Consider the following 19,440-nt stretch of genomic DNA (forward strand, 5'->3'; position numbering starts at 1 on the left):
GCACTGCACCCCCAGACTGGGAACAGTAACACCCAACAGACACCTGCCACAGTGACCAGCCTGGGAATTGCATGGCTCAGGAGGAAAAACCCTTGATGTCTACAAGGGAAAAAATAAAGGCAACACGTACTGAGGAGGCCTAGTTAAGAGAGGGTCAGAAAACCCTCAGATGCAGAACTCGCACAGGTATCCAGACTCCAAAGCACCTCACAACCCTTCCTATCCAAGGAAGGCAAGTGCTAAATTTGCTAATTCAGATTGTTAAACAATGCTCCTTACAGGAAACACAGAGCCATATTTTTCCCCTACTTCCCAACATTCAACTGTGCCACATTATTTCAACCTTACATATAAACAAGGGCTCAAAAATCTAAGTTTGAGCAAAGCACAAACCACTTCCAATTCCAGGATGAATCAGTGGACCCACACTCTCTCCTGAGCCCTTGCTGAGGGACACTCCTGCTGTGATACAGGTCACAGCCCTGGTGACATAGCTCTTGCTGCTGGGCTATGGTCTATACCAGGAAAGGCAAGGCCTGACACCAGCATGGCTCTCCTGGCTGTCCCCAAAGTGCCAGCACAGCTTGTGACTGTATTTGTTCAAGGCATGTCCCACCCATATCCAGCACTGGGGTCTGGCTCACAAGGAGTTCTCTCCATTAACAATCTTCTTAAACCAGCTGTGGAACATTTTCTGCCTCCTGCATGAGCAATTTCCATGTGGAATTCAGGGCTGCGTGCGTTCTCCATCACTGGTGTTGCTCCTTCTTCATCTCTGCACTGACACAACCCCTGAGGATATCTTCCTTCCTTCCTTCTTATGAAGACTCATGTCCAGTTCACTATATGGTTCCTGCTGCTCAAATATTCTAATCCAAATGTAGTCTATTCAGATAAAATAATGGTGAGGCAGGGGTCAAATTCCCACTGCTTGCACTTGAATGTTCTGTAGTTTCTGAGGTGACGAGTGCATGGAAGTTACCAGCTCCTTGCAGCTGATTTGGCAGCCAACTGCATCCCACCAAAAGAGCAGATTTACACACTACCAAGGTCACTGGTTAAAAATATGGCCCCTGCTGAGACACACAGTGATCAAGTGAGTGTCTCTGGAATCGGTGATGACAATTAATCAGCCATTAATTATATGGAAGAAAGCTGTCTCCTCTTATCACCTACTACTTCAGGAATAGTACATTACATGCAACTTGATGCATTTAACCAGGCAATTTTACAATGAGGTATGCACATTATATCTGACCCTCCATAAATAAAATCCCTTAGAAGAGTCCAACACTTGGCATGGGATGTCCATCACAGTGAGAAACAGCTGCCATACGAAATTTGAAGGAGTAAATCCCCCTTTGTATAATTTCAAGGTATTTGTGGGGTTTTAAAACAGATATTCAATTCTATTCATCTGCACAGATGAATAAAAGTTACTTCTAAGAATCAGGGCACACTTATAGTAATGCCTTCTCCTATGGCACTTCATTCATATACACTGTGGCAGAGATTTGTTGTTGCTGTATTTCACTTCCTTCTTGAATTTCATTTCCTTCTTGCATTTCACTGGTGTCATTCCAATGGTCAAACTGCATCTTCCAAGGAAACCAAGGCCACTGCTTCAGAGAGGATGGAAAAGATGTCTCACAGACTGGCTTGTACTAAAAATACCAGCAGGAACAGAGAAGCACAGGCTCACCATGACAATGTTTCCCTGCCTGGCCAGTCCACTGGAATCCCTGGGATATTTCACATACGAGGCCAAGAGCACAAGTCATCATGAGCACAACTTTAACCTGTCTTTCAAAGAAAGCTGTTAGAGGATCAGAGGAGATTATGAGCAAACAACTGAAAATACACACTCGTTCCAAGAGCCACTCCATACTGGTACTGCTTTAGAAAGGAAAAAAAAAAAAAAAAAGCACTACTGGTACTGCTTTAGAAAGGAAAAAAAATTATATGCAGGTGGCTTCAGTCTTCTTTGTATGTTGTGTCATATATGAAATTGCCTTTGGACAAAAGAATTAAGAGGAACAGAGGAGAGGATACCAGCTCAGGTAACCAAGGGTTTGGTAAACTGGAACTTACAGCCCTCAAAACTGAGTAAAAATGTGCACCCCAGAGGCCAAACTGAGTGACGCCTGGGTAGCTGCTCCAGGGTACAAACACATTCCGCAGCTAACACCACAAGCTGTGTCTGAGGATGTGAAAGACCAGGTTCAGCTGGTTTTACAAAAATATCCTCAGTCTGCTAGTAACAGACAACTGGAGGAACTCAGTGCTGCCCGCTATAGACTCCTCAGATTAGCACTTCTTAAAAATTAATAAAATGGTTTATTTTATATATACATATGCTCCAAAAAATTTATACAGTTAAAATATCAAATTAGTGATCTGGTAACAATACTGTTCAAAATAATCTCTTTTGTATGAACATTAAAATACACGTTTTTAAAAGCGTTTCCTTTTAGTGCTTCCAAAGCACAGCGTGTGCCAAGGCCACCTGAAGAATCTCCGTCCTCCTCACAGGATGAAAGAGAACTGAAGTCGGGGACCTGGGAAGCCTCAGGTGCACTTTCATAATGTCTGCAGACAAAACAGAAGAGAGTCTGAGGTAGATTGTTTAGTGACCATCAGGTGGTAACAGTCACAGGGCTGTCTTTAGCTTTCATTAACACAATAGCAGTTTCTTTACTCTCAATCTACACTGAATCTCAAGTTTAAAGGCATGGCTAGCAGTTCTTGGGAACAAGACCCTTGTCTCTGTGGTGGCAACATGCAATTTTACCAGTGCAGGTGTTTCTGGGAGGGTTTTTTGGGAACACACGGGCTCTCTCCACGATGCAGACAGTGTGTGCATTTGACAGTGCCCCGTTTTAGTGCAACCTGCTGCCTATAGCACGTAAATGTCTAATGACAGCGTTCAAATGAGTAAATTCTCATCACCTGCAGGAGGGGCAGCAATGGTTATTTTCTTCCGCCTGTTGAGCAAAGAGCACCCTCCACAGGAAAAAGCCACACCTTTCATAGCAAATCCTTAAGGTTATAACCCAGCTTCTGCCGAATCAGGCTCTGAAAGTTAAAGCTCCACTGCTTCTTCTCAGACTGTGACAGTAAAATCACTTGACTGCCAAGATGGTGAGGGCAGCAGCTACGTCCTCTTCCACTCTTCTGTGGCACAGCAAACTCGTTCCTGGTCCACATTCGTCTGGCTGGTACATTATTATCTACTGTTGACATGATTAACTCTGTTGGGTGGGCTGGTGAAATCTAGTTCCTCTAGTATTCTCTCTAAGTGTTGTATTAAGACCCGTTTTTTAAACCTACAGAAGAGAGGGAGAAAAAAATAAATTTCTTCTTCCAAAAATACAGTTTATCAACTCAAAGAGTATTCAGCCATAACAAATCATATTACCAGAGGCTCTCCGTTTCCAGTAGGGAAGAGCTTGTTTTATTTGTGACATTAGAATGGCTAGAAAATTTCATTTAATACATCTGCCCCTCCTCAACCCACTTGTATTTTGAGTTGTCTTCAGGAACAACCTGTTATCTATTTCGTATTTAAACTTTCAGTGAAGATCATTTGCTACAAAAAATGTAACAGTAGTTTGACCACTAAAACAATTATAATTTAAATATGTCAAAACAGAAAATCAGAAACTAGCACTGATAAAGTTTATTATTTACTACCATGACCTAAATCAATATTAAAATTATGACTCTGAGTCCTTTCTATCTATACAAACCTTGCTGCTTCCTTGATAGCAAATTCAATGAAATACTTCTGAATTTCCATAGGTCCTTGCACCTCCTCAAGAAGAGAAAATATTTTTTCATAATCTAAAAAAGAGATAAAAATTCAACCATGTATTAAAAATGAATGTTTCAGATGTAATTTCAGAAAAGCTCAAGAGCCAAAAATGAAAAAAAAAAACCCAGTTTCATGTATCTCTGCAGGGTAAAACACATAAAGCAAGAAAAACACCTGCATTAGGTTTAAGAGCAGAACAGAGGCGATAGAATAATTTAAAGGAATACTGATGATCTGGGAATTCAAATGTGGCACCAAAGATTAAGGTTCTCTTTGAAAAGCAGTAGGTAGGAGCATTTATCCTCAGAAAATGCAGTCTGGTAGAGAGAAGCCTCCCATTTCCACGATCACAGTTAACATGCACATGGCCACCAAACCCTGATCTGGCCTGGAGCCATCGTTTCTGAAAGCAGAGGTTGCCATTACATCTCTTGAAAGACAAATTATCAACCCTTAGTGTGAGCACAATATGACTGTCCCATTGGTACAAGGTATGTCCACTGCAAAGAGTAAACTGGACATACTGAATTGGAAATAAATTTGAAATCAGCATTGTTTCACTATTTCCCATAACTGACCCCTGAATGAATACATTTATGGTGCTGTAACCAGGAGTCTGCTCAGTGATGCAGTAGGCAGAGGGAGCATAAATGGTCAGACATCTGAACAGATTACATATTCAAGCCACAAAAATTTAGCTTCTTTCTCTGATGACTGCTTGAATTCTGCAGCAAGACAGGTGACTCACACTGAACACAGTTTTATGCTGCACCACCATTTACTAGGCATTAATTTGGTATAAAACTGGATGAGCCCACTTTGCAGACTGTCACTTTTAGTCTTCAGTTCTTAAGAGTTTGTATCTTTTAGTGTTTCATCGCTAATTAGTCTCACAAAATTTTAAAAAAATCACTCTGCTATAAACTGTTACTATTCCCTTTCAAGCATATTCCAAGATGCACACCCTTACAGAGATGTGCCTTTGCCCTGCACAAGGGAGTTTTGATGGACACAGAGCAGCAAGTACACTTTTTGTGTACACAGGTGCAGTGCAGCCTAAAGCAGAGTATTCAGTCTCATTAATCACTGGTACCAAAACCTCTGAAAGGTGCTGCTTTCACAGGGCACCTCTTACACCAGGTAACCTCTCTTCCAGGGCAAACAGGGTGACTTGGCACTCAACCTCCTAAGCACAAGTCTGAACTTCAACTCAGCATTTCCTCCCTTTTTGCCCTCTATTGCTCATTTATGAGCAACCAAAAATTGCTCAAAATCTAAAGTTGTGTGTGTATTGAAAACAGCTCCTTCCTTCCAGGGAAAGTCTTCTTTCTCACACCACATATAATATATGCTACTAAAATAAAGAAACCCAAATAACTTACTTCTTCCAGGTTTGCGAACCTCTTTCATCACTTTAATTTTGATGTCAGCATTGCTTCCTTCCAACATGGTAGGTGTTATTTTAAAGGAATTTGGCACAGATTCAGAAGTAGACTCCATGGCCCGCTTTTGGTCATCTCCACTCACACTGTAATTCAGAGGCCCTCGAACTAGTGCGTTGGTACCAGGTTTATGATCCAACCCATCTTCACTTAAACAATTGAATTCAACAGGTAAGGAGTCTAAGTCGTTGGGCAACATCTCATCCTCTCCCACAGCAGCTGGAACCACAGGAGCCATTTGCACAGGTAAGCCATCAATTTGCTTCTCCACTGACTGACAATTTTCTGCTTTCTTCTCTCCATTGCCATCCTGGACAACACTGTTACTGGTATCTACAAGTGAAAAATACATATCTTACTGGTGCATCAAAAGAACCAAACAGAAGCAGTTCTGTATCCTTTTTGTCTGAAGTGCTGTGTAGCAATCTGACAGCACTGGACAAGACTCCAATACTTTTGTTCAACTGTGGATGTGACCTAGGGAATACTTCCCCTTTGGACTGTTACATCTCCTATCACTATTGTGAAGCCACCATGTTCTGTATTCCTAGTGCAATGTCGTGACTCCTAAGTAAACTCATGTCTTCCTTCTCTTCCCCAAACCCAGCTAACAGAGTTTTCTTCTGACTCCATTTGCTGCAATAGGTGGGTATGAGAATTCCTGTCTGAGGAAACGAAACAACTTCTTCGCCACAGAATACACAAAGAACAACTAAAAGCTGATTTGAGATACTTTCTATCTCCAAACAGTTTTTTAATTTCAGATTTCATTAGCTGTAGCAGCAGCATGTTCATCTAAGCCAACAAAAGAAACCCACTCCTACATAACAGCAAAGCAGAGACGCGCTGGCAGAACCTTTTCCCTTCCTCCCTGATCCCCCTGCCAGCCGAGCAGCTGCACCACAGCTCAGTTACCTTTATTTGCTGGGACACCCTTGAGGCCCAGGTAGGAGGGGGAGCCAGGAGCAGCGGGTGGCCCCTTGCCACCCACGTGGTTGGTGACGACGGGCGGCGACTGCGGCCGCCGCAGCAGGGGGGACATGCTGCGCCGCCGCTTCAGCGACGCTGGCGTGTTCAGCTCCCCGGGACGCTTGATCTTGTTCTGGGGCCCGGCCACAAACTCGTCGGCTTCATCTATCATCATACCCTGAAAAATAAGTAATAATTTCAGCAGTAGCACAAAACAGCAACTGTTTCACCAATCCACTGATGAGCTGAGTCCCTCTGCATTCAGACTCAAGTGGCTTTCAGAACACTTGACAGCTCTCAGAACAGAGATATCCAATGTAACCAGAGAGAGCCCAGTCCCACCCTGTAAAACAGCACAATTCCATACACATTGCTCTTGGACCACATGGAAGACATCCCTCCTTTCCACAGGTTAGCAATATATCGTAGTTGTGGGGGAGAAATTCTATGCACAAATTATTTCAAGTTGCATTAAATATAAAGGCACAAGTAGGCAGCAAGGCTCCTCCTACCTTCTTGTCCTGTTTGAACGGATTGCCAAAAGTATGGAGTCTTTTTGGTTGATCTGGGTCAATTTCCCGAAGAGGTGAAGGCATCATTTTCAGGTATTCCTGGTAATTTCCCATCTGAGCAACAGGAACACTATGAAGGCAGTCTGAAACAGAAACAAGATTTTAATTTAATCTTAAAATTAAGGCAATACAAACTTCACACCTCAATTTCAAATGTTAGCATTTAAGAACTAGAACTGATTATTTCTTTTGACTACAGAGAATGAGCCGAAGACTACAACTGTGGAAATAAGCCTGGCAAGAGCTGAGCTTACCTGGCAGAAGAATAAAAAATAAGCAAGTTTAATTTCTATGTCAGCAACTGCATCTTTAGACCACCAGCATCTCACAAAAAACAAAGAGAGCTCCTCTCTGCCTTAAGCCCCCATCACTTATTAATACATGTCTACTGAACCCTGGTGAATGGGAAAGCTCTCCTATGGAACTTATTTTTAAATTTCAAAGCTGGCATAACATCTTGCATGACAGAAGGCAAAGATTTCCTTCCTTCCCCTTCAGAGTCAAGAAAAGGGCACTGTCTGACTCAGCAAGATATGCAATGGTCACCTCTGCTCCCACACCAAAAACTACCATAAGGAAATAACAAAAATAGCTCTATTTTCTTCAAACTATTAATGATGAATTGCAATTCCTTACCTTCATCCTGCCCCAAGATAAGTCTGTGTGTTTTCAGAAGATTGGTTCTCATTCTAGTTAGCTGGTCTAGAAGACTGCGACGGGGAATATCATATGCATTTCTGAATGCCTGTGGCTTCAAATCCTAGTTTTGTGACAAAATAAGTAACTTCCAGTTAATCCATCAGTTTTCATGCATGGAGAAATTCCACTATGAACTCTAATAACATTAGTTTTAAAAAATACTCTTAAGTAACTTTAGAGTTTCATAACTGAATACAAGCAGCTCAGTGCCTATTTTTTCAACATGACCTTATTCAGCATTAGTGCTTTCAGCTCCATTAAGAGAAAGCACATTAATCTGTGGATGAACAATAGCTGTCTTTTGCAGAGATTGGCACTTAAAACACAGTAATTTTCATTTACTACCATGGGGTTTTCAAACAGTGTCCCAAAATCAAGTGCAAAAAAATTGCATTTATTATTCTCCCTCTTTATGTCTATGCTGCACTCATCACAGTTCAGCGAAGGTACTTCCTTCTATACTACGTCCATAAAAATTACCCATTAAACAGATGAGATTAACTACTTGTCATGCAAGATCACAGTGCTGTTTACCTTGTTTAAAAGTCCTATCTGGAATCCAGCAAATTCTTTAACATTCATTTCCGACAGTCTCAGAGGAGATTCCCCAGTGATCCCTTGCAGCAGTTGTTTAAAATCCCTACTGTGTACCAAGGAGAGGCCACTGGAGTGATTTTTCACTTTTATTCCAGTTTCTTGTGGAACTTTCTTACCCACTGAACCTATTATCCGTTCCGATTCTATTTTTGTCTAAAATGGAATCACATTGTGAGTTAAAGAATCAGCAGGCATTGCACATTTCCAGTACAAAACACACAGTACATTAGCAGAATAAAACTACAAATTTAGTTCCCTACTACCTACCCAGGGACACATTGGATTACAGAGATTAGAACTCAAGCATAAAGAAATCCTAATGTGCTAGCATATGGAAAAATATTTAGCCAGTGTATCTAAATTTATATGCCAGTAGGAGGTATGTGAATATTCCCTGATTTTGTTGCAAGTCTGTGACTCTGTTGTGTCCCTGAAGAACCATCTTTAATGGGAAAGAATAAACAAAATTGAAGGTAGGTGTGACACCTTAGGTTACAATAAAGTTGCATTTAAAACCATAATATTACTCAGATATAGTAATAGAATTTCAGTTTATTTTTGAAGCAACCTATGAACTAAGGTTTGCTGTGTATGTTTGTAACAATATAAGGGAGAAAAATTGCGAAAGAAATCTGTTTAATGAGTACATTTCTAAAAACGCATCACTACTCCAATTAGCACAGATTTCTTATTACAGCTACAGAGAATTTTACTCTATTAAGTTCTAGCTGTATTCAGAGTTAAGGTTTTTTTTTACCCACTAGCAATACCTCCAAAGGAAAAAAAAAACACCCAACCAACCGAAACCCCAAAACCCACTGTGATTGCAAGCCACTTCCCCCAGATCTCCTCCTCTGCACAGTTTGCTTCATTATCTGTGGGAAATTGAATTTAAGAACAGCAGGAGCACAGCAGAATTCTGGAATTGCCTGTGCCTATACAGGAGCTGATAATGCATTCCACACATTCAAACTGTTCCATGTGCTGAGAACTTCTGTGAGAGCCACAGCAGCCATCTCGAGTCATTCCAACTCCACAGTGCAGATAAATCACAGGAATTTGCATATCATTAGATTACCAAAATACCACAGGAAGTTTTATGTCTAGTAGATGCTCAGTCATTCAGAGGCTCTGGGATGTATTTTGTGCATTCTTTAAGGCGGAGGATTTTTGCTTTGTAATTTTAAAGGCTGCACTGCTTTCCCACTGCCTTCTAGATATTGAACTGCTGTTTCAAGAGCTCCTCATGCTAAGGAAGAAGAACTTCCAGGCCCTTACACCTGGAATGGCAGTCTTGGCAAAGAGAAAAAGATACAAAAGACTTTCCCACCAGGTCACGCTTAACACATAGAAAGACTTTGACCTGAAGGAAGCAGGAAGCTCAGATATAAAGGCTGAACTGTGATTTTATTCCCCACAGACAACAACATACTTTTTTTCTTTTTGGAAAATATACATTGCCAAAGGACACATGGAAATAAACATGAGACTAAAAACATGCCTCTGACTTCAGCTGTGAAGAACAATGGCAAGAGCAGGCATAATTCAAATTAATTATTATCTTTGGAGTTTAAAATCTAACAGATATTTAAAGTAAAGCTGAAGAGGTTTCATTTGCATTCCTCTCCACCACTTACAGAAGGCACAATCACTGGCTACAGAACCATACTGAATTCATCCATATTTGCAGTGGAAATGCTCACCAATCTTCAATTATAATATATGCTGCACACCCATATGAACTCCCCCACAGGGATTAACTGCTTTATAATGAGATTACCACAAACTAAATAATCAACGCACTTCTAATTGCAAAGGTTTCATCAATACTACCTGTTGGCTGAGTTTTTTAAGGTAAGAGATAACACTGTAACTAAGTCCACAATCTAAATTATCTGATATCAGATTTGGAGCTCCCATCATCCTTAGGGCTTTCTTTAATGGCTATAAGGAAAACAAAATACACAATAGTAAGAGAATAAGTATTTAAAAAAAGAAATTTATAAGCTCAATTATAGGAAGCTAAGGCACATAGATTAGTGCTCTAGCTTTTCCACTTTTGGCCACTAAAATTCAAGTCTATTCAGATAACATGTGATATGAGTTTGGTGTCTAACTAGCTCACAATGGACATTATGCCACATCACCAAGACACCACACAGTGTGGTGCCACTGGCAATTTCCACTCAAAGGCTCAGGTCCAGAATAGCCGGGATGATGCAAGTCCATATTGAGGTGCATTGTCCAAGCTACATGTAAAGGTGACACAGTGCCTCCCTCCACCCTTTATTTGGCCCAGCCAATATCAGCTTCCCAAGTTGTAGCACTTCACTCACATTAACAAACAACCTAATCTGCATTTTCCTTATCCAGTTACAAAAATAATGCCAAATTTGGCTTCTCTGAATGTTCTGAAGTACTTTTGATCAAAAGTCATTTAATATTTAATAATCAGAAAACACATTTATTAAACACTTAAGATATTAACATAGCTACTACTCCTCAGTATTTCTACAATTTTTTTAATTCTTAAAAATGTTTGCACTAATCTACATACCTCTGAAAGGCAGAATGTTAACTACCTAAAATGCCATCATAATTATGTAAAAAAACTTTACTAGGAAGAGGTATGCAAAGGACTCTGGTCACACCAGCCATTATACCCCAGAGGATGAGATAAGGAGAGGAACATACCAGTAAGTAGTAAGGAGGCATTGTTTTTAAGTAGTTGTCAAAGGCCTGTCGCCACTTCAGATTTGGCTTAAGTTTGTGAACCTTAAACAAGTCATCTGCAACAAGGAAAACAACAAAAAAAGGTGTCATTTATAGAGTCCCAGACCTTTAGCTTTGTCCAAAACCGTGGATGCCAGGTTTCCCCCCATTTTGTCCCCCCACCCATCTCCCAATGGGGCTTCCCCCCAAAAACTGCTCTTAACCTGAGGTGTGAAGGATTGGGAATCCCCACTCCTAGCTGCAGTAGGCAATCCAGAGCAAGTCCCCATTACAACCACACTTAAAAGGTACACCAAACTTAAACACTGCACACAACTACCAGAGTATGGAAGGTGCAACAGATCCACCTGTTAAAAGTTTCACCTCCCTTGCCTCTCTCTTGCACATCAGGGAGTCCCTGTATCTGATTAAATCAAACAACATTAATTTTATTCCATTTCCATTCTCAAACCAGCTTTCTTCTGTTCAACCTGTATGATGAATTCTGGTTTCCAGTAAAAATATTTTTTGGCATCAAAGGGAAAGAATAAAACAAGTCCAATCAGATAATCCTTCTGGACAACTTTGCTGGATTTGCTGCCAACAGCAGCAGCTACACCTGGCGGATAAGGGGTTACCTCCAGCCACACCACCTGCCTCATGCCAGGGCAGCAAAGTCTCCCACAGGTATAGACAAGAGAGAAATTAGCTACAAAAATTGCTGTCCTTTAAGAGAGGGGCAACCAGACATTTCTTTCCTTTGGGTAGTGTTTTAGAAGCACGTGGCTCACTCCAGGTGTGCACCTGGCTGTTAGGAATGGCTGAGGTGAAGCATGGGCCTATTTGCTGTGCACACTGAACTGTGTCTGTGGTCTCTGCACCAAACACAGCATCCTGCAATTTACCATGTGCAATTACGAATTATCCACTGAAATGAAGGTTCTTCTTAGTAGGATTGTAGCATGCTGGCAAAGTGAGGCTAATGGAAGGATATGAAGGTCTGGAGAAAGGGGATGTCCAAAAATTAACTGGGGAGAGCTGCAGGAGACAGAGATGCACAGAAGAGGGTGTGCAAAAGACAGATGTAGCAAGGAAATAGCTTTCTCCACATTGAGTTTTCAGGAAGATGTATTGGGAGAAGAAAATTTGACTTGCACGGTACTCTGCACAAATAGAATAGATGTTATGATACTACTTCCCAAGTTCTCAGAGACAAACCCCACTCAATTACAGGTATTTTCCAATCTAAATGAATTCTGGATTACATATAAAAACCATACTACAGATGCTACTTCTTCTCTTCCCTGGCCTGAAGAAAGTGGGCTGGAGTTGTGAGAGGACAAATCAAAATTCCATTTAAAATCTCAATATACTCCAAGCTTAGCACTATTATCCAAAAGAACCTGGGGTGATATCATGATATATGGCAAACAAAAAATAACATCCATACTTATTTCACAGACCTATTTCCTTTTTGAAGCAAAATTAAACTCCACCCCTCTCAAAATTCAACATTAAAAAAAAAACTTAAAAAGCAGGATGTTCAGTATTATAGTATGTCCCAATATTTTACAGTCTACGAGTTGGTTGAGTACAGCTTGAACCATAAATCAACACTTGATTAGTGTCTCGCTGCACTGTGAGGCTGTCCCAGTCAGAGCACACAGGCACTGTGACACGGCACAGGCACTCCTCAGCTCAGCCACCTGGGCTCCCAGTCTACAGCATTTCTACCCCCAGACATCAAATGCAAAAGCACCACCCTGATATCTGCTATCCCAGGGAAAAATTATCAAACCTATGCAGAGCTTCAGATTCTTAAAATCAGTCTCCCCATTGCACAAACTCACTGCAGGAACTGCCACCCTCTCAAAAGGGTGGCAAACACAGCCACAAGTTTCAAAGAGAACTTCACCATCAGCATCTTACCTGCCTCTACCTTGAGAGTTTGAGACACACTGCCAGCAGATTGCAACCCAGGCACCTGAAAGGCACTTTCCCCCTGTGCCCTGGGCTGCACATGATGATTTAAACAAGCAAACTAAAAATAATCCAGTTAACTATGTGTTTCACAGATTAAATCCCAAACTTTTGCAGATAAAAATCAAGAACTCCTGAAAAAAATCCTTACACAATTTAGTTTTTACTTCTACCTAATTATTTTCAGATACTAATTTTTGCATAGTCTACTTAATTCTTTTTATTTCCTAACTCAGAGGCAGTTAAAAGCATTGTGTAATTGGGAACATGGTATTAAAAACCATTATGAACAGGCTGCAAACTGCAACAACTCAAGGGATCAGGTAAAATCACACAGACCAGTTAAGCAAAAATTGCATTGCAAAGTCTTTATCCACTTCAGATTAATGTACAAAACAACCAAATTGTGACAAAGAGGACACAATACACACTTTTACACTCAGTACTATAGAAGGGGGCTGGATGCACCTTTAAAGATCAGTGAACAGTTAAAAACAAAGACAGCATGAGAGAGAGGAGAGCCAGCAGGTAATTTAAGTAATTCAGATGGAGCCTAAATTATAACAGTTCATTCACCATGTAACCCAAAGTAAAACTTAAAACTTTTTTTTTAAAATCACCACTCACATTAAATTCCACCTGAGCAAGTACACCACCATTCCTTGTTGACTCCTATAATTCTCCTAATTATGTACTAATCCTCTATTCTAGGTAGCAGATTCATGATTTTACATTCACAGAAAACAGCATCCTTCCCTGAAAACCATCCAAGCAAAATTAAGGCACTGCAAGGGAAAACAGCATCCATCATTACCTAAAAAAGTATTGTGTCACTGTTTCCCATTGATACAAAATGTATCAAAATGAATTTGGCGTTCCTCGCAGAGCCACAGCATGCTCTGTTCACACGGGTGAGAACATAGCCCTTAGTTTCTAAAATATAAAAACATTACTTGCAGGTTCTCTCACAGAGCCTGCAAAGTATCAAAGGAAACTGTCCATGCTGCAGTCCTTCACAGGCAGACATTTTCTAAATGCTTATCCTGCTGCATATTTAGACCCACAGAGAAAGGGTATTTAACTACCTTAAAGCATTTCCTGCATGGCTGTTTCACTGCTGCTTCTGCTGACACTCCCAATGAACAGTCACTCCTACTGCCCAGCAGTGCTTGCCCTCCCACCCATACAGCTAAAAGGAACCAAGGAAACATCTTAGGCAAGGCAGAAGCATTTAGAAATATACCTCATCTTTACTTAGCTCTCCCTAAAACCCCTCCTTCAACTTCTACCTCATGAACCTGGCTGTACAATGTTTTTAAACAGCACAGCACCTGAAGTACAACAGCGTTGCAACAATCCTTCAAGAAGAAATTTCTATCATCTGTGAGCCAAGCATTCAGCATTGAAGCATGTCAGCATCTGCCTGTGAAAAGCTCTGCTTTCAGCAGCCTCCCACTGAACAGAAAGAACTGCACCCCACCTCCTCAGTTCTGGGAGCAAACCAGCACCAAGCTAGTCAGGACTTCTCTCTAGCTTTCTGAAAGCAAACTGGAGCTGCTTGTCCCACATTACTCATCACAGCTGGAAATGGACCAGAGACCAGAGTTTTTGTCAGCCAACCAAACATAGTGCATAAGTCCATTAACACGTGGACTGTCACTGTTTCATCAAGTCCTATTAATTGGCTCCATTTCCTTACAAAACTTCTGAATGCAGGCTCTGAAGTTAAATGCCAGAAGTTACAGCATTCCCAAATCTACTCTTGCATAAACCAAGATATAAAATCACCAAGCTATAGGATGCGGTACAATTTACCTCCCTCAGCCACGGACCAGTACAACTTGTTTCAGTTTGCTCAAGTATCACCTGCAAGCTGCCTCATGCCTACCTATCTTACCTGTTTGTAGGGCTGTCTTACTCTATTTTTCAAAAAGAGAATCAAAACTTCACCTGCTCAGGAATGCAGGAGGAAAACAAAAATGCAAGCAAAAAAAAATCTGTAAACATCTTACTATCTAAGGTTGAACACATTTGATGATACAGTACAAATATACAGTTGTAATGTGGTTTTGTCTTTGAAACAATCCTCAGAAGGAACAGAGGTAGATTACCCATGGTACTGTCCCAACCAGTCTTTCAACACAATATTCTACCAATAGGGCAGGAGCCACTAGAACCACAATGATCAATATGGGAGGTAGTGGCTGAATAGAGCAGATTTCTCCTGCTCTTGGGAGTTCTCACATCCTTTTAAATCTGGGTGAGAGTAATGAAAAATTGGTTTTACACACTCATACCAGTCCTCTGCTGAACTATCAGTAGCCACTACTAGTATTTATGAAGGCAGACATAGGAGGAGTGTTCCTACCTACCTACAGAGCATAAAAGCATCTATAAATAATAACCAGGCATGCTGCTTATCATCTCACTCATTTTCTGTACTGCTAAGTATAAAAGGGTCCAGATCTACTTTTTTGTTGAAGGTATATTCCACAGAACTTAATTCTACCATGCCTTAGAGACCAAGGATAAGCAAAGTCCTGGAAGGAGATCTGAAGGTAACACTGTGTGTGTTTGTATGAACAATATGGAATGCATGGGATTCATGCCCTCAAGAAAACATCTACTTTACAATTCAGGTGATATGGAAACTCCGCATTTTCCTTTGAAGAGCCTTCAAAAATATAAGAAATTGATTACCAGGTGAGTAAACTGCAGAATAGCACTACACACACTGAAAAGTGCCTTTCTTAAAAGAGAAGGAAGAGCTTTACACCCCTGAAAAAAAAGACAGGGGGAAGACAAGAGCTGCCAGGGAAGACACAGCAGAACTGCAAATGTCAACATCAAAATGAACAGGGACGTTAACTTAGGATCAGTGATGGCTTTTCAGCTAGTGGATCTTCTGCAGTATTTCAGGAATCACGAAGTCATCGAAACTCTCATCCTTCTTGCACATTTTGGGACAATTACCAGGCTACATAGATAACTATAAAAGACACATAATCAGCAAGCACAAGTTTTTTGGTTATGACCAGGATTACAAAAAAGCATTCCTGAGTTGTGTCCTGATCTTTTTTTTTTTCCTAGAAATGAATTGAAAAATCCTGTGTAAGACAGTAAGACTGAATTCTCTTGGTCACTGTTCTTCTGTATCACCCACAAGACTAGAACAAAAAAGCCTTAACAGCATCTGCAACTGAAAGGGTTAGTGGCACTCTGGAAACTCCTTTATGCCAGTTACTCACATAGCACCTTTTCATATTATCTTTCCTTAGAAAATAATTTCATTGTAGGAGTAAAAAACAAAATCAAAACCTGGTCCTTTGGGCATGAAAGAAATGCAGACTGTTTCACTGCTCAATTCCTTCTTACTGCTCTAAACTGCATTAGGGAATTCCCTCTTCCCAACACCCGTGACAAACACTGCATCTCATCTTCCAGTAAAAAATAAGCTGCTACAAGAGCAACTGCAAAACCTGGATACACCACACCCTAAATGAGGGAAAAGAATGGAGGTTGAAGCTTACTCCAGGTTAAGGAAGAGGCTACGTGTCTAGGAGGTGAACAGCATCAAACATGCACTGGAAGCAGGTAGCTCTCCTCCTCTGCTGGAGAGAAAAAAAGGGAGAGGGGGTATGAAAATCCTCTCCTCCCAAAGTATGTTAAAAGAGTTTGCAACATTCTCTACTCTCTGATCTCCATTATTTTATAATGTCTCAAACTAAGGCAGAACACCAACCATTATTGTTTTGCTTTTACTCTGGAGCAGCTGCACTGGCAGTCCAATGCAGATGTGTTACCTACCTAACAATGGAAGTAAAACAGGGTAGTTGTAAGGCATCACAAAGAGGTTTACACAGGTTAAAGTAGTGCTTGCTTTTAAATACCCAAACGGGTGGCCGAGTTCGCTGTATTTTCCACTGCTACTCACAAATACCTGACAAAGAATAAGAGAGAGCACTGTATTAGAATGAAGAATGTGAGGAATAGTAAGCAATGGGGCATTTAAAAATTCAAATCAATCCGAATCCAACTGCATTAAGACAGTATTATCAAGCAAAGGCAAATCTGAACATATCAGGATGAATGAGGACTTACATTCCCCAGTTACCAAACTGAGACATGCAACATTTAGTGTACACCCAGTGAGTGTGGAAATGCTCTTCACAGAGTAATCTTTACTGCTCTAGTGAAACTACTGTGAAGTGATGCCCTGAAGAGTTTTTGATATTATTTAAACCAGGTTAGGGACATCTGTTGAAGGAATGTTAAATAAACAAGCTATTTGAAATTAGTCTTCTGACTCAAAAATAGTACAACTAATGTTTACAGCAATGATGAAAAGAAATGCAAAACATTTTTAAGCACAGAAATTAAACAAAACAAACAACCACTCAAGAAATGTCTTAATTGTGCCCAGTGCAAACATTCTTAAAACTGACTTCATTTTTTTAAGTGCACATATATGAGGGTTTTAACTCTGAAAAGCAATACATGTAAGCAATATTTCAATAGGATAAAAATGGTAGATGTTCTTGACTGAGGCAAGCAAAAAAACCCACATCTAAGTCAAAAATAGTTTTCCTAGAAAAAAATAAACCTTGGAGCAAATAGCAAGTGGTTTTCCTCTGTTTTTTCAGGGCATAAGAAACTGGGTTTGTTGCATGGTTTCTATGACAATGAGCCTATTTCTCTGATTTGTAAGGGTTTGATGCGTAGCTGGGAGGAGAAAAGCAGTTTTTGAAAAACAGCAGAGTTATTTTAGTAACTCAGGCAAACAATGTCCCTAACAGATTATAAAGGACATTTTTGAAACTAGTTTTTTTTAAGTAACTCTAATTTTCCTTCTGAATATGCATGTCATATTTTCAACTAAGTTGTAGTATTTATTAGAGATACAAAAACAGAGACACCCGCAAATTCACCTTCCCAGCTAAACTATCCTACTTGACCATACTCCTGGTGTACACATTAGGCTAATATCTGAAAGAACACCACCAAGAAGGGATCTTGATTTTAGAGAGGACACAGAAACTTATAAAAAAATTACAAAAGTATCACATGACAAATATTTCAGCAACAGAACTTCAACCTCTTCAAGGCCAATCTAGTCAATAGGATCAACAGCTTCCATTCAATTCCCATTAGCAGCCTCGACCATCTAGTGAAAATGATTTGCAGCTGTTCATTAGGTAACATAATGGAAACTAGTACTGGGTTTTTCCCTGTAAGCAAATGGAACCCTGCAGAGATTTTCGATTTAGCAAAAAATGGAACCTGGGAGGCATATTTCTTAGCAAAATGAGATGGACCTAGAAAAAGAATTAAATGAGATTACAAAGCCTGTGGAAGGAACACTCAATTCTGACTCCTGATAATTCTCTTAGAAAGGAGGTAAGTGAAACCTTGACATGTTTCTTCTCATCTGTTGCAGAGCTTGAACCAGGCCCCAATTCTCCAAGCTTGCAAAGACTGAAGTACCTCAGATTATCCATTACATTTCTAGAATCAAAAAAAGGGCAAGTACCTGCCAGCAGGTATGGGGAGACTTTCGTTCCAAGATGTACTGGGTGAGGGGTGAAGGCTCAAGCTCATACTTGTCAAAAGGAAGTTTGTCTATGACCATGGGCTCACAATCCACACAGGAGAACCTCACCACAGGGTGAGCTGTGCGTGGAGGCTGAAAGGGAGGAAAAGGGTATCAGTTTTCACATATTTATGGCAAACACATCGATTCTGTTAAAAACATCCATAAGAGGGTATTTCACCATCCTGTAAGTCTTAAAACACAGTATTCCTTTGAAGATAATAAAACACAAGCTCCCATAACAGAATATAAACTAAATATTTCTCTAATTGAGAAAAACCAATTTCCCACCAAGAGAAAAATAAGGTTAATATGCCACTATTTATCTTTATATTTAAAAGCCTTCATGTCAATTGAGCTACAACACAGACAGGCTTAAAGGAGACTTCAACTCTTCTTCCTAGCTTGAAGTCCACAGAAAAAGAGATGGGAGAGGGCACTCAATTCACAAAGAATCTCTCAAAGAACTCTCAAAGAAATCTTTCTTTTTTTTTCCCTCTTTAATCAGGAGGTGGGTGCAAGGAGAATGGACAGAGAGTACCTTGTGCACTTGCAAAGTGCAGGAACAGAACATGCCAAACAAAAGAGATGTTTCGAAAAGCTAATAAGGCATGCCAAATGTATGATCAGTTCAGTAAGAAAAGGAGAAATTAATACTGGTTTTCTCCTCATTTTCTGCAGGGAGTAGCTCTTCTCTTTCAGTTTTAATTCTTCCTGCTAGTGAAAGAGTCTCCACATGAAGTAATACTAAGGAAAAAAAACCCATGGTTGATCTTCTTTCAAAAACAAATACTCATTTTTTTCCATGTTAATGAATTTTATAAAGCTTTGATTAAAATTTAATTAGGCTCACTATGATTTGTGCTACATGAAGTAACTTACAGTTCTATTTTTTAACCTTCTAAAATCTTTCAGCAAATTAACTAACCATATACACTGAAGTGAACTTTCTGGATACAAGAAATGTCACATGTTAAAAGTAGCCACATTAGGTTATACTATTCTGTCAAAAACAGTTTTAACCCTTTAAAGCAAAGTCACATCATATTATAAATAGATAGTAAA

The 19,440-nt window shown here is 40.1% G+C and overlaps 1 protein-coding gene across 3 annotated transcripts in view; it reads right to left on the bottom strand.

The window, feature by feature from the left end:
* Positions 1–1,952: 1,952 nt before the first annotated feature.
* LOC110480499 (integrator complex subunit 6-like) overlaps positions 1,953–19,440 on the bottom strand; it is a 39,694-nt gene continuing 22,206 nt past the window's right edge. Inside the window, exons 8-18 of one of the 3 annotated variants that reach the window (XM_021548484.3) lie at positions 18,316–18,468; positions 16,593–16,725; positions 10,788–10,882; positions 9,927–10,037; positions 8,031–8,246; positions 7,434–7,557; positions 6,738–6,880; positions 6,172–6,403; positions 5,197–5,589; positions 3,750–3,843; positions 1,953–3,326 (exon numbers count right to left, since the gene is read on the bottom strand). In XM_021548484.3, coding sequence (XP_021404159.2) covers positions 3,227–3,326; positions 3,750–3,843; positions 5,197–5,589; positions 6,172–6,403; positions 6,738–6,880; positions 7,434–7,557; positions 8,031–8,246; positions 9,927–10,037; positions 10,788–10,882; positions 16,593–16,725; positions 18,316–18,468 — 1,794 coding nt within the window. In that variant the 3' untranslated portion in view covers positions 1,953–3,226. Of the gene's footprint in view, positions 3,327–3,749; positions 3,844–5,196; positions 5,590–6,171; positions 6,404–6,737; positions 6,881–7,433; positions 7,558–8,030; positions 8,247–9,926; positions 10,038–10,787; positions 10,883–12,348; positions 16,397–16,592; positions 16,726–18,315; positions 18,469–19,440 lie in introns of those variants that run through there. The other 2 variants (XM_021548485.3, XM_021548486.3) reach the window with 2 other exon arrangements.

Source organism: Lonchura striata, chromosome 14 (genome assembly GCF_046129695.1).
Source record: "Lonchura striata isolate bLonStr1 chromosome 14, bLonStr1.mat, whole genome shotgun sequence".
NCBI classification, from domain to species: domain Eukaryota; kingdom Metazoa; phylum Chordata; class Aves; order Passeriformes; family Estrildidae; genus Lonchura; species Lonchura striata.